Source organism: Vespa velutina, chromosome 5 (assembly GCF_912470025.1).
Source record: "Vespa velutina chromosome 5, iVesVel2.1, whole genome shotgun sequence".
NCBI classification, from domain to species: Eukaryota; Metazoa; Arthropoda; class Insecta; order Hymenoptera; family Vespidae; genus Vespa; species Vespa velutina.
The window spans coordinates 8,898,067-8,923,326 of record NC_062192.1 but is presented as its reverse complement, the minus strand read 5'-3'; the positions used below and the strand labels follow the sequence as shown (position 1 = coordinate 8,923,326).

Here is a 25,260-nt window from a genome sequence, read left to right as displayed (position 1 = left end):
TTAATCTCCTCCATTAAATCGTAATTATAGATTGAAACGATTAGATAATCGAGTACAAAGAAGAAGAGCGAACATTAAGCTACATATATTAAGGATCTTAAACGCAATGTACGGAACAAATAAGAAAATATTCTCTTCTGTTTATTTTTATTTTTTTATTTATTAATATTAATTATTTATTTTCTGCAAAATATCAATTATCGATTAATGTTATAAAATTAAAATAATAAAAAATTAATTAATTTAGAAAATATTTATTTTATTGACCGTTACTATTTTTGATTTCGATAAATCGAATGTACAATCTCATAAGAGGAGAGAAAAAAGATAGAGAAAAAGAAAAAGAGAGATGATTATTATTATTATTATTATTATTATTATTATTATTATTATTATTATTATTATATACATATATTATAATACATAAATATATGGTAATGCATAAATTTAATAAATTTTGATTTAATAGGTATTTTGCATTTAAATATTGAATGAACTTTGATAGACATCATTTTCGGATTCGATACATAGAATTTACAATCCTACAAAATCAAGAGATAGACCATTATTATATTATAATATATTATAATAAATGTAAATAAATTCTATTTATATAATAGCTAATTTCCACTTCAATATAGCAAAGATATAAGAAAATTCTTGGTATTTTTCTTACATGCGAAATTTCAAAAGCAACACTTACCAGGATACAATATTTAGAAAAGAAAAGAAAAAATAATATGAAAAAAAAATAGGAAAAAAAAATAGGAAAAATGTACCTGATATTCGAATATTACAACAAAAATTCGCAAAAAAACTTGGTTCCAATTTCATTCTAAAATAAATATGACAGCTCACTATTTACTGAATAGAACTCTCTCTCTTTCTCACTCTCTCTCTCTCTCTCTCTCTCTCTCTCTCTCTCTCTCTCTTTTTTTTTTCTCTTTCAAAAGTGAAAGAAGACATTGCAGAGGAAAATGACGAAAAATAGTTCCGAACGATTAGCCGTGTCGTTAATTGTCCTAAACGAGTTGGAACGAGGGCCCTGTTTCGACTCTCTTAAAAAGGCTTCTTGGCTGTTGTTTGCTCTTTACTCCTACTTCCTGGCAGAGAGTCTGCCTGCATTCAAGTTGGTGGGGAGTTGTCCGGGGGCACGCACGACGTGTTATTATGACGAAGTATAGGCAGAGATAGAAGAAGCTTAACGAGAGTGAAAGAAAGATAGATACTGTATACTGTGTGTGTGTTTATGTGTACACGAAGAGAGGGAAGGAGAAGATTTGTGCGTGCTCTCCGTAAAAGAGGGTGTCGTCTCTCTCTTCAGTTTCAAAGTAGACACGTTCCGCGACGCCGGTTTTTCAAATCATAGTGCTCTTTTATTTTCCCCTCCCCTCCGTTGAAAGCCGAACATATATCGCATACCATAAGTTACGGTGTTTTTCGAAATATTTATACATATATATATATACATATATATATATATATATATGTGTATATAAAGATATAGATATCTCCCTCTCTTTCTCTTTTGTTTTGATTCAAATTTCTTTTTGAGTATTCAATATGATTTCCAATACTTTTTGGATGCTTCTGACAGTATTTCTTACTATTTTCGCAAATTCTGGTGAGTTTGTATGATTTTTCCATTTTCTTTTTTGTTTACTTTTTTCTTTCCTTCCTTTATTTTATTGTATTTTATTTTATTTTGTTTTATTTATTTGAAAATGACTTTGCAAATTTTTAGCGATATTAGAAAATATATTTTATTAATAATTTTGTTACAGTAAAATTACTTAATTCGATTGTTTTTTCTTATATTAATTAAGAAATGTAATGATACGACATAAGAGGAATGTGTTTATTGAATAATATTACTGTAATTAGATGTCAAAATTTGAAGAGATAAAAAATGATCGCACCCACGTATCCTTCTAAATAGGCGCTCTTTTTTCTACCTTGTTGACTCATTTCTCTTAAGTAACTTCGTTTAAGTAATGAAATATGTTATTGGCAAAAAATCAATAATTCTTTGCGACTCCTATTTAATTTCACGCACCTTTTACGGCTTCGTCGTAAATTTATTCCATGTTTTTTTTCTGTTTTTTTTTAAACGACTTATTACATAATTTGTTATGACGAATGAATCATCCTGTTGACATTTACTTCTATAGAAATTTACTATTTTGAGTTTAAAAAATTAGTCTCGAAAGAATAGAATTTATAGTGTATTTGTCTTTGTTTTTTTACTTTTTAACTTAGGCTCAGCGTTAAAGTGTTGGGAGTGTTCATCTCACATGAACGCCATGTGCGGTGATCCCATGAATACTACCGAACATCAAGCTATGTTTCATGTGAAAGAGTGTGGAAGAGGTCCTTATGCTAGTTCTAAACCAATTTGTCGTAAAATGGTCAAAAGAGGTATGTTTCGTATTTTTAAAATCATAATCGTAAAAGTATAATAATAACTTGTATAAAATTTTAAAAATAAAAAAATCTCAATAATAAAATAAGAAAAGAAAATATAATTAAATAAAGAAAGATATTAATGTATATACTAATCTAAGCGAATAGTATATACATATAATAATTATAATAAAAAAAAAAATAATAATAATCCAACTAAATATTATATATGTATAAAATAAATAATATAAAAAAAAAATGTAAACAACAATCTAAATAAAATTAAAAAACTTTCTCATTGTTATGATAATGCGTAAATAAAATTTTCCGATTTTTACGATGTACATAAAAAAAAATTAAAAATTTGACTTTCCTATAAAAACATTTTCAAACGATTCTAGGTGAACAACTGTAATTCTCAGATGATGAGTACAAAAATAAAATTATACATTACTCATTAATTCGATGATACGTCTCAATAAACATATTAGCTTCTAAATTCTGTAACTCTTATCGCGAAAATGCATCGAATGATTCAATGGAGAACGCACCTATAATTCTTAATGAGACACGTTTATTTTTGTAACTAGTGATGACATTTTTATGTATGGCAATTGAACTAATTAGACACGCATTAAGGTCAAGATCATTCAAACTTTGCAAAATGATCTGTTTATTCATCTCATGAATTAAAAAAAAAAAAAAAAAAAGAAATTGTTTATGCATTCATGAATTGAAGAATTATGAAAATTCGTTAAAAAAAAAATTTTTTTTTATCACTGACATATAACTGCAAGATTATTTATTTTTCGCATGAAAAAATGTTAATAATGCTCGATTTAATGTACGATCATTTGTGGCATATGATTTTGATGGAACAGATTACCTGTTTCTCTACTTGTAATTAAACCTGTTTGACGAAGCACATTACCGGCATGAATCAGATGGGAATCATATGTTACGTATGCTCTTCTATTGTTTCACGAAATAGTATAGGAGTGAATTTTCCGTCTACCGGAACGACCTCGACTTATCCCCTCTTCCATCAATGATCAACACATTATTTCGAAATTTAGTACACTGGTATTCGATATGATGAGTATTATGACTAACTTGAATCAAAACTACTTATACGATTTTTATTTATCAACAAACAAACCATTCATACGAAAGATAATATATGTTCTTTTATTTTTTTTTATCTTTTTTTAGTTTTTATCATTTTCGTATGATATCAAGATGTGTTTTATCATTTTTATTTTCATATAATCAAGAAAAAAATGTGTTCGAAAATTCGTACGAGATAGATAAACGTGTGAAAGATGAGAGGAAAAAAAGAGAAAAAAGAAAAAATAAAATATGTATAAATGATTCGTTTGCAATATTTGTTGTCATCTTTTTTTCATCGTGCTGATAGAAATATTAATGAGTGCGTCACTTGCATTTTAAATCGAGCTGGATTGCGCAATGATATAATACGTTGTTGACTGAAACATCGCGTGTCTTAACTCTACGGCGACGAAAGGAACATAGTAAACGCAGGATATTATTCACGCAACTAGTTGTACAGACTTCCGTCAGCATTTTACCTACGACGAATCATGCCATGCAACTGCGTCTATCTCTGAGCAAGATCCCTCGTCATTCCGTACAGTTGAATCATCTCCTGATCTCGATTATCACGAAATCAACAACCAATTTATTGATAATCTTAGAAATTATACCATTTTATTTTTCTTCCTATGTTCTTAATTTTGTTTACATATCGGTGACGAATAATGTAATTGTTATTATTATTAATTTAACATATGTATATATTGATATATTATAATTATATAACATATGTATATATTAATATATTATAAATATAATTATAAAATTATATATATAAATATATATATTATATGTACATAATTTATTATTATTTAATTTATTCATTATCAAGATTAAATTTATTTAAATATGAAGCTAATAAATCGACTACCGAAATAGGACTTAAGAGTAATAAAAATAAAAAAAAAAACGTCAAGATTCGAAATTCGAAAATTATTAAAAAATTATTGATTATTTTCAGATGGCGGTGATCGTGTCGTGATACGTTCCTGTGCGATACCAAATCACGATGAAACAGATATAACCGATGGTCCTTGCAGTCCGCTTATGACAAATGGTCGAGACATGGTCGAATCTTGTCATATCTGTAGTACCGATCTATGCAATTCGGCAAGTGACCTGTCAACGATGCAATTATTATACATCGCTGGATTTATTCTGATCGGTTATCGTTTCTTCGAATCGAACTATAATTGTATTATATAATTATTAAAAATAACAAAATAACAGCTCTTTCCGGAAAATAGAAAATGGTTGTGAATGGTGTTGAAATACACAATATTTAAACCATTTAATGAATTATTCGTTCACTAAAAAAATGTTTATATAATATTTTGCTAATTCTCTCTATTTTAATTTTTTTTCTATTTTATATATATATATATATATGTTTTATAAATATATATAATTTTTCTTATTTATTATATATATATATATATATATATATATATATAATAAATAAGAAAAATTACGATTTATGAAAGATTACTGAAAAATTTATAAAGATAATAAGAAACAAAGAAAATTATTTTTAATTGATTCTATTATTATAAATGACAATTATCGATCTGGTAAAGAAGTATGCTGTAGATCGATTTCGTAAGAATTTTTGGAACGTGTAGTCTTACGGAATAAACTCGTTAATTTTATCTAGTTAGTTGAAACTCGTTAGTGCATAATAAATTAACATATTACGTTACCGTACGATCGTATAACGCGTCAAGTACTCTTATTAACTTAGAATCTTACCTGAAATTAGCTTTTTCCGTGAATTTCTTTTTTCTTTTTTCTTTTCTTTTTTTTATTTTTTCTGAAAAGAAACATATATGTACAATACATACGTATATATATATATGAAAAATATCTCGCCTTGTTAAATATATTTTTTCCATATCTCTATCGAGGAATTTGAATACCTCGCAAATTTTTCCTTTTTTTTGTTTTTAATTAATAGCTTTCTTTTCTTATTAATAAATTAATTCGATTTCTTTTTAATTCTTTTTCTACATACATACATATATATATATACATATATATATATATATATATATGTTTCTTTAAATTTTGTCTTTGTCTTGCTCTTATCCTTTTCAAGTTTTAATCAAAAAAAGAAAAAAAAAGAAAAAAAATGGAAAGAAAAGAAAAGAAAAAAAAAATAAGAGTAAGACGAATAAGTAAACGTAGCTTATCAGGTATCCGTCCAGTGCTTAGAAACGATCAGAGATTTTTATTAGACTAGGTCTCTTCGTTATCTCCATATAAGACCCTTTAAACGGCTTCTAGATATGTAAGTTATTAGATTAGACATTCTAGTTTCCTTTTTTTTTCTTTCTTTCTTCTTTCTTTTTTCTTCTTCATAATTTTTCTTTTATTCTCTGAATGAATATTTTCACTTGAATCTTATTAATCTTATAAAAAAGTTAAAGAAATCTTTGAAAATATACGCGTTAAATTAATAGATTAATTATTGTAAAATAGTTTGTATATAATTTGAAAATATAATAACTGATGGAAAATTATAAACATTTTGCTTTTCTATTCCTTACGAAATAAAAAAAAATCCTTCTTATGTCTCATTGTTATCTCTGTTATTGTTATTGTAATTTTTAATATTAAAAATGAAAAATAAAAATATATTTATATAATTGTAAATTCGAATCGATTGTAATTTAGGATTCTAAAAAAAAAGAACCGACACGACAAATTTTCGAACGACTACAAATCAAATTATTAATTATCTATCTGTGTATGAAATTGTAGAAAAAAAAGAAATAGGAAATAGAGGGAGAACAAAAAATCCAGGATGTAACAGGAAAGATGTCGTGAACTTAGCCTCTTTTATAACATCATCATTATTTTTTTCTTTTTTTCTTTTTTTGCAAATATTCTATTGAAGAAATCAAAAGATCGTTTACAGAAATAAAAGAAATTTAAGTAAGAAAAAGAAAAAGGAAAGAACGAGAATAAAATTCTCTTCGGTGTTTTGAAATAATTAATTTCGAGAATTTGACGATGGAAACTTGTTGTTCGATGGATCGCATCTGCATACACAGCAAGAAGGAAACAGGAACCAGTCCATGAATATGCCCTTGCAATCATTGTCTGGATCGTAAGCAAGCAACCTATGCCATTTGTACTTTTGTTCGCATCCACAATCGCCCATGCATCGATTCGTTTGCGTCTTTCTAAAATATTCAATAAATTTTCCTTTTTTTTATATCATTCGTCGTTAGATTTTAATTAGAAAATGGATGGAACATTAGAAATTAATTTTTTCTTCCTTTTTCTTTTTTTTTCAAAAAATTTTCTTATGAATCTTTTAGAATATCTTTTAGAATATCTTTTAATCTCACAATAACGTTATTAACTCTCTTGTTTGTTAACGAACTGTTCTTAAAATTTACAAAATTTCCTAATGTTTCATCCGATCTTTTATTATTTCATCGTAATCGAATAACATTTTGGAACTTTAAATATCGATCCAACCATTTTCTTCGAATATCGACTTATACATTATGTAGTATGTTATATAATACATGTACTTACGAACAAACTTCTTGGTGAATTGCTTGCTCGAAATGTTGAGTGTTCACGATTGCTCGTATTTTTCCTGCACTATTGCTTGCCCAATACGGCGTCACAATTTCTACTTTTGATTCACACGCATCGATTCTAAAAACATTTCTATTGTTTTCTATTCATATTTCGTAAAAAAAAAAAAATAAAATGAATCCACAAACTCTATCTTTCTCTATTTTTATATTCCACAAAAAATATCTACGAGATTATTTTTACTTTTTCGTTTGGAAAATAATTTTTTTTTAAATTTTTGAAAAATTTCTGAACAAAATCACAGTTTATTTACTTTTATTTTTTTTTCTTTTATTTTTCATTTAGAAAAAAGAAAAAAGAAAATATACCTTCCACTGTCATTGTTACGATTTTTTCCGAAAGATTGTCTCGGATCTCTTTTCTTGGTATCACTACCAAAAAACGAATCACCATCAGCTTCGATCTCTGGTTGGAAATCATCTTCCTCCTTCCGAAGATTCGGTCCACCGTCGGGCAAATCTTGTTTTGACGATGATTCTCTTTTTTTTCTTCTCCTACGAGTTCGATGACTTGGATTCATCTCGAAATCACCGTACATTCTCTTCATCAACGCTTTGTTTTCATCTATAAAACGTTCTATTCGTTCACTAAAAAAAAAATTTTTTTTTCCAATTTTTTTCCTATCTTTTTTCATTTTGTTTCTATGAAAAAATTAAATTAAACAATTAATAATTAATAAATATTAAATTATATTTACATCGGATATGTATTCCCGGCAGTCGGACAGAACAATTGATGATATCTTTTGATACATGGTGCACCTCTGACCAAATCACCTCTTAATTCGACTCCTAATGCAACCGAAAGTGCAGTCCAAAGAATCTACATAAAATAAAAAAAAATAAAAAAAGAATAAAAAATAAATGAATAATAAGTATCTATTGTAGATCGTACAATCTTATCGAACAAAATGTACTTAAAAAAGAAATGGGGAAAGAGAATTCGTGTTTAAAGTTCTAAAGAAAGGGTCAAGGATTTTTGCTGGAAAGGTTAACAGAGAATCGAAAGGAAAAATAATTTCACTGTGAGATAAGGAATCTAAAAAGGTCGATCTCTTTCTCTCTCTGTCTCTCTCTCTCTCTCTCTCTCTCTCTCTCTCTCTCTCTCCTCTGTTTAAGGGTTTACATTGTCCTTGAATGTTACAAACGATCTTGTCGATTTGATTTCGATACAATTTTATTCAGTTCTTTTTTTGTAATATTTTCCAATTAACCGTTCCTTTTAATTGAGAATACAATTAATAAGAATAATATAATAATTTAAAGAATAAATTAATAATTTTTAAATATGCATAAGATCCTTGCATTATGTTAATTTCATTTAAGTTTTGCCGATCATATAAATGTCATTTCCGAAAGTATGTAAAAAGAAAAAAAAAAACGAAAACAAATTCTGGTTTATTTGAAAATTTATAAGATCATGTTAATCCTTACATGAGATTTGCAAGATTAAACAAGACGATAAAGAAGATATCGAACGACTAGACCAGGATTCAAGTTATACCACATGACAGTCTTGACCATTATTGTACCATATACGAAATGAAAAGGATAATAGTCAGCTCGTACATATTCTCTTTCTGTGACTTTATATCTAAATGTACGTATATATGTATGTATGTATATATATGCATATATATACTTCCATACAAATATATATATACGTATATACTCATGAATATTAATTCAAGGTTCTCTACACAGACAGAAGGAACGCATAAAGAATAAGGCTTCTTTCGATCAACGATAAGTCGAAGAATATTTCAAGATTTTACGGGTTCAAAGAATTCTCCGATATTTTTCTTCTTTTCCTTTATTCTTTTTCTTTTTTTTTAATTGAAAAATATTTCAAGGTTATTGATTCGATTTTCTTCCATGTATCATCGAGTAAGTATATAAGTATTATATATTACACATCAGATATATACATAACATATAAATACTCTAAGCTAATTCATGCACACTCACATTGATACTTACGTGTAAATATATAAATAGGTGGATATTCGTATACATATCCAGATATAGATACATTCATGTATAGTTCGGATATTCATGCATACATATAGACGCATATTTTTATGTATAGTTAGATATCGATGACATGCATGACCCAAGACAATGTTCGAGACACCCACGGGATATATAAAGGCAATAACTTAACTCAAGGTACCTATATTTATATATCTTTATCCTGCAAATTTTAGGCTCGGCACGATAACATGACGACGAACGTGTCGTAAGAACATATCTGCGAAAAGTGTGATAAGAAACGTATAACTCCGCGTTGCTTATCGATCGATTGCAAGGACGGTCACGAGAGAAAAACCTTTTAACGAGATATTAATGCAAATCCATTTGGATTTCTTCTTTCCTTCTTATATTTATTACCGTCAATGTGATCATTATTACCGTCATCTTATCATTATTTTATTATAATAATAATAATAATAATTATTATTATTATTATTATTATTAATTAAAATCTATATTATTATTAATAATATAAATGTAATCTATATTGTTTATATTAATAATAATAATAATAATAATAATATAAAATTGTCTTATTAAGATAATAGATCCAAAATATTTTTCTTTCCATCTAAATGAATCCACATAATCCATATAAATAAAATAATGAAAAATGAACAATATTAAATGAAAATAATTTAAAAAAAGAAATAAAGAAAGAGAAAACATTTTGAAAAATATAATACATGGTGGATCAAAATCTTTTAGATTATTTTAAAAATCAATTAGTTTTTGTCTAGACTTTTTATATTGATTCTTTTTTTATTCAATCGTTCTATAAATTTGTTTTTACAAATATTTAGATTTTTTCTTTATATGTATGAGCCGTTCATAAGCTAAATTGATTAACTCCACTTCTTGAATTTTTTTAAATTTAAGTGTCAAAGCACTTGATGGAGTCCTCACTTTTTATATTCATAATAAATTTCCCTAATTTCCGTTATTTATTATCAATTAAATGAGCAAATCTTTTTAGCTGTCGAATAAAAAATAATTTATTTCAGTAATAAGTATTATTCTAAGACTATTCTATCTTATATGTCGTTATATGAAAGTTACGTCTGCATTTATACATTCTACAATGTTTATTAGAATTTTTATTTTAAAGGGAATTTTAAAAAGCAATTTATATTATTTCATCACATTTCTCCGCTTTATATTTTATGGAGTTAATCGATTTGATAAGTGAGTGGCTCATATATATATATATATATATATATATATATATATATATATATATATCCAGTTTAATCATTTCATGATTTAAGAAGTTCTGAAAAAGATTAATTTATTTTTTTAAAATCACTTAAGAACTTTTGATCCATCCTGTATATAAAATAATAAAAAAACAAAAAACATGTTAAAAATTATATTACAATATAATATATAAGAAAAAAATTTTTGTTTTTTTCAATAAAAAATTCTAATTTCTAATTCTTGGTTTCATACTCTATTCTTATGAAGTCGTAACATTATATACATATGAAAAGAGGAAACGATTACTTTCCAAGCTAGTAATAACAGAATCACTAATCTATACCGGAAGATCGCGTTGTGTCGTTAACGTCGATTAGGTAGCCCACGTGTTCAGATATCAGTAGGCGTCAGTAAAGTCGTCGTCGTTGTCTATATTGGTTGCGAGTCATTCAGAAAACTTCCTTCATGGGATACATGTTAGCGAAAGTCGCTAGAAAGAGACAGTGAGAGAGAGAAAGAGAGAGAGAGAGAGAGAGAAAGAGAAAGAAAGAGAGAGACAGAGAGAAACATGAATCACACCGAGTATCCACGCGAGTCAATTGCAATCGACGATTGCGTGAATCGAATTTGGAGAAGTTAACTGTCTGATATTCGATGATGATGTTCAATAAATATTATCAGACTTACATGGTTATATTTAACATATATGTATAATTTAAAAGTGTATATAAATATAAATATAATTTAGAATTTATATAAAAAAGTATTATGCCGGTGAAGAATTATCGATAAAATTTTATTGAAGAAGTAAAATTATTAGTCATGAAGAGAAAGGGATATAAATAGAAATAAATAGATAATTATAATAATGATAAGTAGAGATAAATATTGATAATTTGTAGAATTAAAAAAAAATTTGACTTCAATTATATTTGCAAAAATGTTATAATATCATTAATAAATTTAATATATATAGCAATTTAGTTTTTCATTAAATTTTGCATAAGAAAAATTTATAGGTATGTAATTTTCTTTTTACTTATATTATTTAAATTTTTCTTATATATATCATTTAAATATTTAAATAATTTTTGTAATAAATTAAAAATAAAATTTATGCAATATATATACATATATACATATATACATATATACATATATATATATATATATATATATATATATATATATATATAAATTAAATAATCTTTGTAAACAGAAAATTTATGTTTGTTTATGAATATATAATACTTTTTGTTTATTTAAGTACAATAATATTTTTTATAATAATTTGTCTATCTACTTCGTATTATTTTGCAATCAATATAATATTTTTGTCTAACAAATTTCTACTAAAATATAATCATACATTTCAGAATTAAAGAATCTTTTTTTTACAAATATCAATATAATCACATCGATCTATATCATGAAATTTTCGATCAGTCGATTGTCAAGGATTTTATAAGAAAATTCTGATCTTTTTTTACGTGATTAGAATTAAAGTATTTTCGAAAAGTGAATTCGAAAATTAAAAGACGAAAGAAAGTACCGTGAATACGAAACGTGGTTAAGAATATAAAATAGGAGAGAATTACCTAATACGATTAGAATATCCCGACCTTAGAATCAACCATACTCCCGCACATAGACATAGAACGTAAATCAGCGCTACTAAATAATCCTGAAGTTGGTTTTTATTCGAAAGTTGAGAAACCAAAAGTCGAAGATATTCCACTTTTGTTTCTCTCTTTTTCTTTTTATATTTCAAAACATATAGCAACAAAATAGCATAACTTTCCTAATTCATTCTTGTCATTCTCACTATTCTAAAAATAGAATTACATGCAGATAAATACGCATTATTATTACTTTCTTTAGAATTTATTATTCGCTCATTTGAAATAAATTATTTGACGATTATCGCATATACTTTGATAATTGCATTTATAAGAGTTTTAATAGATAAATTAGAAATTCATGTTTATTCATTTTTGCTTGAACGAATGTTCAATCCATAGAGTGCAATAAATAATTAAAGAAAAGAAAGAAAAAACATAAAAAAAAAATTTTTTAATTTAATTTCATAAGAGTTTCTCTCATATTAACACATTATATTTGGAACAAATTGTTCCCATTATTCCAATTATAAACCCTAATCACCGTGTATAATCGTACTTATGAGCGAAAGTGCGTTCCACGATCTCCAAACCGTTATTATGTCGATCTCACTGTAAATTATTTCACGTATGTATGTAGCTACTTTCGCTTAATACGAAGATATAATAGTTATCGTTCGATACACCTAGAAAACTGTCCTAAAGAGAATAAAAGAAATTTTGAAATTCTCTCGTTAAAAAAAAAAAAAATGAAAGAAAAAAAAAGAAAAAGAAAGAAAAAAACATGCTTCAACTCTCTTTGTGGCAAAGTTTCACTATTGCATAATAATCTGTGTCGAATCTGTTAATTTAATGGATTATTCAGAAAATGTCAAGCAACTCGTTAAAAATCAGCAATTTATTTATTATCCGAAATGTAATAAAAATAAACCTTTATCATTAATATAGAAATGTTTCTAAAAATGACCAGTGATCTCTTTATTAATTCAATTGACGTAATTATAAATTTCAATATTAAAAATCAACGATTTTTATGAACTATCCAAGATATGATTAAAAAATAAAAATTGTTCTCATAAATATAGAAATGTATTTTAAAAATAATTTTACAAGATGATCCATAAATTAACAAAAACGTATTATCATTGTAAATAAGTTTAATTTACAAGCGTTAAACCATATAAATAACATTTAATAGAAAAAGATCGTAATAAGATGTCACTAATCTACACTAAATGTTGAACGTATTCTACTTCATTTTCAATGTAAAAATAAGATCTATGAAACGTTATCTTTATGATTTAGCGTTTGTAAATTAAATTGTAACTTTTAAATTATAAATTATAATTTTAATTGTAAATTTAATGGTTAAATTATTAATTGTTTCGTAAATTAAATTGTTATTTCAATTTACAATTGTTTACAATAATAACGTGTTTTTGTCCACTATCTTATAGGCCAACTTGCATAATTTTTTCTCTTTTTTTTTTAATTATAAAGAAAAGAAAAACATAATTTAAATAAAAGAAATGCAAATTTTTAAAGAAAATTTTCATTTTGAACATAACGATCGGTTGTAAAAATTAAATAAATATCAATAAAGTCGATTATAAAAAAACACCGATAATATTGACAAAGATTGAGAAAGATGAATCGGTGAATCGTCGTATCAATTGAATAGTCGAGGAAAAGGCAGATCGTCCGTGAATCTTAGCGTTTATCTGTGATTGGAGCTCAACGTGAGGTTCGAGGAGGTGAGCGGTGAAAGGATTTTCAATAGCGATATAAAGTGGATACCAGAGGAATGATTCAAAGAGTTGAGATCGTCTACCGACATTGAACCGATTTAATAACGATCTTCTATCTCGTTTAGAGGAATCGTCATTTTTTAGATTATCTTTTGAAATACAAATATCATCCATGGTTGTTACGATCAAGGACAACAAAACAATCTTCGTTTATGAAAGAATCTGTTTTGTTCTTTTTATTGTTGTTTATTTTTCTTTTTCAAATACAATCATTATCTCATTAATCTTATTCAACTTTTACTATCGTAATTATTTTTTTTCCTTCGATGTTAATTTCATTTGAGGAAAGATATTATGAAGAATAAAGAAAAGTACCTTTTACATCGATCGAATGATTCGAATGAGAGTACGATAGAAAGATGACACGGAGAATTACTAGAACACGATGGAGGGGAAGGTCATTCGTTTTTTTCGTCACGACTTTCTTTTCTCATGAGAAGTTGTTACGAACAAGAAATAGGCCATTGGTAAATAACATTCGAAACGATTCACTCGAAGAGAATCACAAGCTCTTCTCAATATCGTACTCTCGATGATTTTGATTGAACTTAATTAACTCTGACAAGCCTCTCGACATAGACTTTGATTATCTGAGGAAATCAATCTTATTAAAAACTTCGTTTATTTTTAAAAAGGATAAGTATCAGGAAAGAAAAAAGAATCTTATATATGTATTCGTGTTTGTTAGTGTTCTGAAAATCGATGAAATGATTATAAAGATACTGTTGTTGTGTGAGAAAGAGAGAAAGAGAGAAAGAGAGAGAGAGAGAGAGAGAGAGAAAGAGAGAGAGAAAGAGAGAGAGAGAGAGACAAATGAAATCGTTAACACTTTGCCAACTATCTAAATTAGCTTGATTCAACGTTAGACATCATCGTGCACAATAACTTTGATATATGTCCGTTATTCATCATCTGCTTATTGCATTAATATAAATAGAATTTGATTAATTGATTAATTTAAATTGTATATATATTAAATGATATATATATATATATATATATATATATATATATATATATATATAATATAAATAATTTTTAGAAATATATATATATAATTTAGATCATTTTTAGAAATATATATATATATATATATATATATATATATATAATTTAGATAATTTTTAGAAATACATATATATATATATACATGAAAATAAAGATACATATATATATGTGAGAATGAGAAATGAGCTAAAATATTATATATACCTAGTACTAAAAGTTTATATTTACTGACGTTTATTCGTATGATACGATCTTTCGAAGTAGTTGTAATATGTTAAGGTAATTGCAAAAGACAGAGCGGCTGCTGGTGTCCAATTATGGAGGAAGTCTAAGGAGGAGATGAAGGAGGAAAAGGAGGAAGAGGAGGAGGAGGAGGAGGAGGAGATAATCATTGGTTAAAGGAGTGCTATGTGAACATCAACGAAGCATCACGAGGACGAGTAGAAGAAGAAGAAAATCATGCTCTCTTAACATTTAACGATTGTGATCTACTAGAAGTTGCACGTTTTTTTGCTCAATCTCGATCTCGATCTTTCTTGATCTTGTCATCGATGACCAAGTTAATTCGATTTACTCAAAGATTTAAAACTTCAATCGAATCCAAGTTGTAAAATTAAAAAAAAAATAATAATAATAAAATCAAATCAAATCGAACCAGTAAATATTGTGAAATGTGGCATGTCGCTATTTTCAGATAATATAAAACAAAACAAAAAAACTCGCAATTTATTTTATAATTAAGACAAATGTAAGAATTACATGTGCCGACGGTTGTGTCTTACGTAAGGAACGTTATATAAATATTCGCTTGGTTTTTTGTTTATTAAAGTAGGTACATGGAATAATCCATAATAAAGATCTCGTGAAATTACTGTGAACATTGTCATTGCGTGAACAAATTTCACCTTTCAAAACAGCTCGTCATTTTCTTAGAAATCATATTTCTAAATCTTTCTCCAAATTTATTAAAAAAAGAAAAGAAAAAGTAGTGTCCTTTAATATAATAATAATATTACTATAGTCAGTAAATTTTTCAATAACTTAAAAATCTATAAAAAAAAATTCACATAAATCTTGATGACAAATTTCAGATAAAAATATTATCGTTATATACTTATAAATATATATATATATATATATATTTTTTTTATTATTAAATTATATATTATATATAATAACTAATATAATATGAAATATATTACTTAGAACAATCAAACACTTTTTTAAATTACAAATCTTATAAATATTATCCTATACTATCGTTATATTATCATGAACGATAATATTTTTTAAAATTTGTTAACAAAGAAAAAAGAAAAATAAAGAAAAATAAAGAAAAAAAAAGATTAAATAAAAATAAAGAATGACATAAATTAAAAAAAGATTCGATATAAAGAACGAACTAAGATCAGCAGTAACCAGTAAGGTGTTGCCTCGCAAATTCTAAGGAAGATAGAATCTGCCTGACTGGGGTCATGGATATGCAAGCGAGGAAATGTCACGCGGAGAGATGTCAGACTTGTGGAGAGTTCTTATAGATATATAGAGTCGTACGACCGCGTTCGATCACCTTTTGAGCTAGTACAACATCGTCTTACAAAGAAACGATCGATCGATCGATCAAAAGTCACTTCATTTCGTAAAACAAAAAAATATTTACTATTGAAACGAGACTTAAGTATTTTTTCTTTTTTTTTATGAATGATTTTTCTAATTATTTTTATCATTATTTTATCATCATCATCATCATCATCGTCATATTATTATTATTATTATTATTATTATTATTATTATTATTATTATTATTATTATTATTATTATTATTATTATTATTATTATTATTATTATTATTATTATTATTATTATTATTATTATTATTATTATTATTATTATTATTATTATTATTAGTAATAATAGTAGTAGTATTTTAAATTAGTATTTTTTTTTTAATAATTTAGTCAATTATTCGTAATTACTATAATTTATTATTCAATTTATTTTCTTCTATTAAGTCAAAAGTCACGTCTACTTAGAATTGATCGTACATGAGTGTAAACCAAACGATAAGAATCATTCCGTTGATGATAATACGTTTAAAGTGTAAACCGTTTAAGATGAATCGCGAGCAAATTGTAGGTCGAGAGATCGTGATTTGTGCTTTCTTCAAGGAACGTATTCAATGCACTAACCTATGAGTCACGGCATCGTCGTTCGGCATTTTAGATGTATTATATATTCAATCTCCTCGGAAATCGTTCGTTCTCCCACTTACGATAAATTATTATTATAATAATAATAACAATAATAATTATTATTATTATTATTATTATTTTAAAAATAATGTATAAATTATTCGACTAATTAGATCGTATTATACTTTGATTTTAATTGGAATGAAAGTAATGTGATTAATAAGAAATACGTTATATAGAAAAATTTTTAGAGAAAAAATATGATTGAAAGAATGAAAGTTTTTTGCTATGCATGAAACGGCTTTTGTTTCGACTGAGAAATAAGAGAAAGGTTGAAGAATGTAAATGGTATGGCGAGGATATTGATACATAGTACGTACATGATTCATAATCGTTTCTCGTTAAAAAGAAAAAAGAAATGAAAGAAAAATGAAAGATTCAATGAATGTCTACTTTTTACTCACCGGAATTTGTACGAAAGTTCCATTGTTTAATTGAGGATAAGAATAAAGTGGTACGACAGGAACAGAACCGTTTTTTAAGAAAATCGGGCCCTGAATCGGTGTAACGTGTACGTCCTTTGGCACACCTTGGTCTTCGTCATCATAATAATCGTCGAAATCGTCGTCGTAATCCAGAACAGCGTGAACGGATGTTTTTGTACCTGGACCACCACCGAATCCTTCGGCATTTACTCTTGTATATCTAAAAGAAGAAACAATCAGAATCGAATAAAATTTCCAACGCAAATACAATAAAAAATATATATATAAACATATATATATATATTTTTTTTTGCTTTTATTAATTTTTATTAAGATTTTATTAATTAATCTTATATCAATGTAAACTAAATTATAAGATCTTTGACTTTGTAAAAAAAAATATATATATATAATAATAATAAAAAATGAAGATATATAACAAATAAATTTATATATACATATATTACATATAAATTAATTTATATATAATATACATACATGCATATATATATAATAAAATTATGTTACATATCATATGTCATTATTCTATTAAATAAATCTAATTAATTATAAATACATTTAATATATCTAAATAGTATAATAAAAATAACGTACTGTAATTAATTTTAAATACATTGTAATATATTAATTGATATATATAAAAATTATATTTAGAAAAAAGCGAATATAAAAAAAAGAAAAATTATTTCTTTAAATGCGGAGAAAAGGAAAATTTCTTCGAAATCTTTAGAAACTAATTACTTCGTATTTTAAGATCGATTTATCCTGCTATGCTCGTATAAGATAATGAATCGATTCGAAACGATTATAAGCAATGACATAATTACTTACGTGTTCACAAGAACGAACAGGTTATATATAACTACGATACTTATAAACGATTCCGAAAGAAATTCGTCAAGATATTCGAAGCACGTTGTACAAAAGAACGCTCGAGAGGATATTGTTACGTAAATAAGTTCGAGCTCAATTAAGGTTACTAAAGCGATACGCTTTCGCTCGGCCACAAACGGAAATGGATTGGGATGAAAAACGACCTTGGCTTCTTGTCAATGAGAAAATATAATAATATTGAACAAAGAAAATCATTTAGCTCGAAGATTAATACGTTCGAAAACCTTTTATAATACGATATTCTAAAAGCAGGGTTTCGATATCACTAACACGTTGCAAAAATTACGACAGCTCTCTTACAACATGATTTTCTTATAAATATCCCTATAATACGATTTTCGTATCAATTCGACTTAATAAATTTGGGACAAATCATCATATATCACAATTTCGCTTAACACGATTTCGATATAACAATGGAATTAAATTAAATGTTATAGGAGGAGGTTTAAATCTACATAGATTTATTTAAAAAGCCTTACCCATTAGGTCTATCAGGATATCCTTCCTGTTCGGAGACCCTGCTGACTTCTAAAGATTTTCTATTGTGTTCCTCATTTTGTATTCTTTCTTGTTGTTGTTGTTGTTGCTGTTGTTGTTGACGTTGGGAAGAGGGAGCTGGAGGAGGTGGTCTCATTTGTTGCTGTTGTAACTGCGGTTGCTGTCGAGGTTGAGTCCTTCGAAAATCTTGATTATAATTCGTATATCTTGTATCCTGAGTCGATGAAAATGAAGATTGTTCAACATAAAGCTCTGGTCTTCTCTGTTGATTCGTCTGACGTTGTCTTTGTTGTTGTTGTTGTTGCTGTTGTTGTTGCTGCTGTTGTTGCTGCTGTTGTTGCTGCTGCTGTTGTTGTTGTCTTTCTTGTTGATATCTCAACGGTGGTATATAAGGCTCATTTTGAAAAGGTTCACGATTGTCATAATTAGTAGGTGGTGCTGGTGGAAGGACAGCATTCAAACGAAGATTATTAACAGTTGAATGTCCAGTATAAAGAAATGATGACGGCGTTGCCGTGTGATAAGGTAAACTAAAATTCATCAAGGACATTTCGTTTCTTTTTTGTCTTTTTTTTTTTTTTTTTATTTTTTTTTTTGTTCGGAAAATATTAGACGATATACTTCTTTTTCTTTTTTCTTCTTTTATTCTTTTTGACAAAATCGAAAAAAAAAGTCGTCAAAATTTTTCGAATACTCGAATACACATTTGTTCTCGATCTTGACGTTCGAACGATGATTCGATATTTAAGATTGTCTCGAAGAAAATCATGATTGTTGAAACGCAAATGATCGAAGAGAAATGAGTTAACTGTCGACTCGAAACAATCAGAAGATCTGTCTTATTCGATCTCTGCATCGCAACATCCTCGATAAGATCGCGATTTTCTTTATACTTTGTTATATTGTCTTCTTCTTATTATTCTCCTTCTTTTTCTGTTTCTCCTTCTTTTTCTTCTTCTTCTTCCTTCTCGGGTTTTTCTTCCGACGTATTGTCTCGTTATGGAGACGTCAACCTGCAATTACATAGCTATGAATAATTCGCGGATGCATCGACCGCGAATAATCGAAGATTAATTGTCTACTATATTCTTTCTTTCTCTCTCTCTCTCTCTCTCTCTCTCTCTCTCTCTCTCTCTCTCTCTCTCTCTCTCTCTCTCTCTATCTCTCTCTATCTGTCTATCTGTCTGTCTGTCTTTTTTTCTCTCTTTCTTTCTTTTTATCAAGATGACGTGGTAAGACATGGAAAAAGAGATCCATTGAAACATTCGCATGAATTATCATCTTTTCCAACATCCGGTAGATATACTCAATAACGCATAGGTTTTTTTTTAATCATGATAACATTCCATTTAATGAATGAATTAAACGTCTCGATCAGGATCGATCGATCAACGTAATCGTTTGTAGAAGAAAAGATACAAGAAAGTAATCTTCTCTTTAAAAAAAGGGAAAAAAGATATGTGTGTGTATTTATTAACGAGAGAATTATCACGAATCTAATTTTAAACGAATTATTTCACTCGCGTAATCGTTTTTTTAGACAAAATTCCTATAAGTAATAATAACACGTTATTAGTTGAAGTTATTTAATTATATTCGTCAAGCAAAATCAACCTAACCGATAATCCTCGTTTCTACTTTCTTTTTTAGTAATTTGCGTGGGTGTAAAGACACGACACGATTTTCACCTCTCGTATCTTATTTTTTTTTTTTAAATTTCTAATAAAATATTCATTTTATATAAAACAAAACTAATTTTTTAGTATATATATTTGAAAAATTATAGATAAACGTTGAATGTATTAAGACGAAATAAAAAAAATTAAAAAAAAGTAAAATATTCGTAAAATTATAAAAAATTAGAAAGAATGCGATTGATATCATATAGATCAATAATAATAATACTAATACATACGTGTACGCACGCATGCACACACACATACATTGAATCGTACTTGTTAGAAAGGAGGATTAATAACAATAGCGTTCATTGTCGTACTCTAAGCGACGTTATAATATATCGTTTAGTGTTGTTACTAACGACAGTGACATAGTACACTCGTTACGATCTATAGGTATACTCTTTGATTTTTTCATTCTTCTATATCTCTCGGACTTGATCTACCGATTAAAACGATTTAATAAAAGACGACGACGGTCGTAGCACGAGTGTAAACGTACTACGTAACCTATGTACTTATTATACTATGACTGTCTATCGACTCAGCTGTTAGTTTTAGTTTGCAAAAAGAACCTCTTGAATTCACGATCTATCATAGGTGAACCGTGTACCAGGTCAACCAATGTGGGCGTTCTGTGATCATTTTATTCGACAATGAACGATCCAGAGATAAAATCTATATGCGATAGGAAACGAAACGTTAAATCATTAAGTACGTTTATGTTTAGAAGAAACTTTGTCTTTATTATAATTTTCTATTATAAACGCCTACTATTTGGAAAAGTATTACAAGAATTGAAAATAATATGAGTCGTTTAAAAAACTTTATTATTAAATATATTTGAAAAGAATTAATTGTTATAACATTCCGAACATTTAAAGTATTATTTGCTACTGGCAATTGATTTTTTACTGTTAATACTATTCGTGAATCATCATAAGAATGTAATATATTATAGTATATTTCTGTTTCATTTTATAACTTTTGCTGATCTCATTTACGTTCTTCGAATGAACAAACGTGAGTTTTAATAGTGTTTATGTCGCCATGTAAGAGTTTTTTCCACATCCTATTTACTTTTATGATATTACTCGGAAGACAGGTGTAAGATATATCCAAAAAAAAACAAGAGAGAGAGAGAGAGAGAGAGAGATAAGATGATTTTTATCATGAAAATTGTGTGAAAATCATGCTGTATTTTATGACGCATTCATATAAGTACATGAAAGAGAAAAAGAAAGAAATTAATTATTATGTTGAGTGAGTTTATTACACACACACACACACACACACACACACATATATATATATATTATAATGACAAATATAAATTAGAGAGTGAGTGAGGAAAAGAGAGAGAGAGAGAGAGAGAGAGAGAGAGAGAGAGAGAGAGAGAGAGAGAGAGAGAGAGAATGAGGCGTGGACAAGAACGATTACTACAGTGGCCCTCCGTCGAACGATAAAGTATCGTCGGAGGGCCGGTCCATGTCGTCGTACCTCACTTTCCCTCTTGGATTGCTTTCTTCGAAGTTTACCATGCAAAGCGTGTTTTCGCCTCGAACAAACCATCTTGCATCATCAACGGAAGCGAAATCTTTCTGCTCCTTTCTCCGAATTTTAATAGATCATTCGATATTCCTTTCATATATTTTGGTCAACTTCAATCGAAATTTAAAGAAATTCTTCATTTGACATCAATGTAACATATACATTTATTCAATTTCAAGTAAAATAAGAAAAAAAGATACTTATAAATTCATGTTTAAATAAAAAACTAGAATTTATACAGATATATAAATTTTATATAGTATCTAAATATATAGATATATTCGTATAAAACATTAATTAGATTATAATAATTAATTATAAAATATTAAAAGAGTAGAATATATTTCTTTAAGAACATAGTATTATATTATAAAACTATATATAATACTATAATCTTAATAATATTAATAATACTAATGATATTGTATTGTTCATATAATATTACAAAACAATATATACAAATATATTATATATTTCTTATATTATATATGTATATATACATATATATTATTAGTATGAATATAATATTATAAATATTATCGCAGCATAAAAATATTATATACTGCTTATATTAGAAAGTATATATGTTTGTACAAATTTATGTATGTATATATATAAATTATGTATGTATATATATTAGTAATATTATTAATATTATATAAATATGTATGTGTATATATATGTAGTAGTATTATTCATATTATATAAAATAATATAATATTTATATATATTCTCCTTTAATATCATAAATACTATTATATATAAATATTATATTATAAATATACTATTCGTATAAAATATCAAAATTAGGCTCATCAATCAATCTCGTCTAATTAACGAAACATTCTATGCAATCGTAATACCAAAAGAGAAAACATATCTTTTTTTTTTAAGAACGATCTTCGACTCGTGTACATAAATAAAAGTTACATACATGAATACATACATACCTTGTCGTTCTTTGAATGCCAGACAAATGAAAAATAATCAAAGAAGAAAAAGAAGAATAATACGGAACAAAAGTTGGTCCCGTTGAAATGGAAGGTCACGAATTTGAACGAAAAATCTCTCTGGAGCTTTCACTCTCAATGAAAGTTTCCTTTCTCTCTCTTCTTTACCGATAGAGAAAGAGGAAAATAGTAAATAAATAAAAAAAATAATCAAATAATCAAATAATAATAATAATAATTAATAATAATAATAATAATAATAATTGATGATAATAATAATAAAGGAGAGAAAAGATAAGAAAAAAAAAATAAAAGAAACTGAGAATAAATGATGAGGTTCTTAAAAAACGTGTCGGAGCACGTGCGAGCGCCGGCGCGTTACACGTTCCTTTATATGATTGAACGTGTGCACACACACACATTGACACTGACAAGAACCACGCACCTCGAGACGCTTCGTTGGTCGAGCGACAACTGAAAGAGAGAATCGTTTTAACATCGAGCATAGAACCACCACACGGCAATATGGAATAAGGAGAGGTGTCCCTCGATCATGAAGAGCAACGGTGCTTGGACATACACACATACATATATATATATATATATATATACATATATGCATACATACATATATACATACATACATCATACATACGTATATACATATATACATACACCACAAACAGATATCCATACAGCTTCTCTCTTTTACTTTCTGTCCCTCTCTTCCTCCTCCTTCTCCTCCTTTTCTTCCTCCTCCTTCTCCTCCTTCTCTTCTTCCTCTTCTTCTTCTTCTCTCGATAGATCGTCGCGGCGCCTCCCACTTTTCATTCGACGCCTCTCCCTTTCTTCTCGTGGAATCTCGTTTGCCACCGACGCGCGTCTCTTCTTCATATCTTTTTTTTTCTTTTTTCTTTTTTCTTTTTTCTTTTTGTTTCTTTATGATTGTTCAATAGCATTGCCTTAGTATTAGAATTGGTTTATAATTATTATTCGGTGCGCGCGTATCGGCTAATGAAATATCGCGAGTGGGTAGATTCTATAAAATTTTTGTATATATGTATATATTTTTGGTGAAATAAATAAAAATTAAAAATTAATTTGTAATTTGTATAAATTATATTGATCTAATTTTATAGGCAATAACATTTATTATTACTTATAATAATATTTATGTTTAGAAATAAATTTAATATAATTGTTTTATAAATATGTAGATCGTAGATACTTAAATATGTATGTTTGTGGAATTCGAGTTCTCTTATGATGGAAATTATTTTATTTATGTTAATCTTTTTTTTATTTTATTATGACAAATTTCATAACGACATTGATATTTATAAATCAACATAATGGATTGTTTAAATATTTAGATACTATTCTTTAAATACTTAGATTAAATATATATATATAGAGTTTGAATTGTTTTATAGTTAAAATTATTTAATCAATTTTTTTTAGTTTGATTTTATATTAACTAAATCTCATTGAAAGTAAAAGAAGAAGTTTATTAGAAAAAATAGAAAAAGTAAATATTGTAATAAAAACAATAACAATGGATATGAAAATAGGTGGACGAATAAGAATTATTATTATCTAGAAATTTTCTTTATTAAAAGATAAAAAAATTGAAATGGTCATAAGTATTATAGATCAATAAGGGATGCTGCATTTTAAAGATTTATCTTCTAAGATGATATCTTCTTTGAGACGAAATATTTATGATTATTATCGTTCTTTTATCATCATTATATAGTCTGTTCTTTCTTTCTTCTTTTGGCTTCTGTCTTTCCAACAACGATGGTTTCTCCCAACGACGACGACAACGGCAGCAGTGGGCCATATCGCGCTCTACCACCTTTCATTTCTGTGCACGTGAACTGACGTAACCGTGTAACTGTATCGGAATCTCCAACCTACGTTCACCTTCTTCTTCTTCTTCTTCTTTCTCTGCTTTTTCTTTTTCTTACTAGATCTTAGATGAACTCTAATATCATACTTTTCGACGAGAATATCGTAATCATTTCGTTATGTTGCATACGAAATGGTACATTTCAAGTATCATGACTTTAAAAATTGTACATCAACGAATATTTATTTTGCAATCGATGAGTAAGTGCTCTGATTTAAAAATAAAACTTTGTACTTCTATAGGAATAATTTCTTGAAACTGTAAATTTCATCTACATTTGTC

The 25,260-nt window shown here is 27.0% G+C and overlaps 2 protein-coding genes across 5 annotated transcripts; one reads left to right on the top strand and one right to left on the bottom strand.

Moving 5' to 3' along the window:
• The first annotated feature begins 1,311 nt into the window (after positions 1-1,311).
• On the top strand, positions 1,312-4,809 carry LOC124949134. Its single transcript, XM_047493755.1, has 3 exons — positions 1,312-1,624; positions 2,260-2,418; positions 4,478-4,809. The coding sequence occupies exons 1-3, from the start codon at positions 1,564-1,566 to the stop codon at positions 4,720-4,722; spliced, it is 465 nt and encodes a 154-aa protein (XP_047349711.1). The 5' UTR covers positions 1,312-1,563; the 3' UTR covers positions 4,723-4,809.
• Positions 4,810-6,330: 1,521 nt separating this feature from the next.
• Positions 6,331-23,585, bottom strand: LOC124949133 (protein spaetzle 3). 4 transcript variants are annotated; one of them, XM_047493754.1, is made up of 7 exons: positions 23,512-23,585; positions 18,868-19,899; positions 17,450-17,690; positions 7,826-7,950; positions 7,437-7,715; positions 7,063-7,188; positions 6,331-6,701 (listed from the first exon to the last, which is right to left on the bottom strand). In XM_047493754.1, the coding sequence occupies exons 2-7, from the start codon at positions 19,434-19,436 to the stop codon at positions 6,509-6,511; spliced, it is 1,533 nt and encodes a 510-aa protein (XP_047349710.1). In that variant the 5' UTR covers positions 19,437-19,899; positions 23,512-23,585; the 3' UTR covers positions 6,331-6,508. The 4 variants fall into 4 exon arrangements, with proteins under 4 accessions (XP_047349710.1, XP_047349707.1, XP_047349708.1 ...); XM_047493751.1 differs by having other exon boundaries at positions 23,067-23,532; XM_047493752.1 differs by lacking the exon at positions 23,512-23,585 and adding an exon at positions 22,066-22,226.
• Positions 23,586-25,260: the final 1,675 nt, after the last annotated feature.

What these genes read in the sequence shown, in the direction of transcription:
- LOC124949134 (XM_047493755.1), top strand. Translation starts at nt 1,564, where the DNA reads ATGATTTCCAATACTTTTTGGATGCTTCTGACAGTATTTCTTACTATT. An exon ending in TACTATTTTCGCAAATTCTG is followed by an intron (nt 1,625 to 2,259) that starts GTGAGTTTGTAT and finishes TTTTTAACTTAG; the next exon opens with GCTCAGCGTTAAAGTGTTGG. An exon ending in TCGTAAAATGGTCAAAAGAG is followed by an intron (nt 2,419 to 4,477) that starts GTATGTTTCGTA and finishes GATTATTTTCAG; the next exon opens with ATGGCGGTGATCGTGTCGTG.
- LOC124949133 (XM_047493754.1), bottom strand. Translation starts at nt 19,436, where the DNA reads ATGTCCTTGATGAATTTTAGTTTACCTTATCACACGGCAACGCCGTCA. An exon ending in TATCCTGATAGACCTAATGG is followed by an intron (nt 17,691 to 18,867) that starts GTAAGGCTTTTT and finishes TTCTTCTTTTAG; the next exon opens with ATATACAAGAGTAAATGCCG. An exon ending in GAACTTTCGTACAAATTCCG is followed by an intron (nt 7,951 to 17,449) that starts GTGAGTAAAAAG and finishes TATTTTATGTAG; the next exon opens with ATTCTTTGGACTGCACTTTC.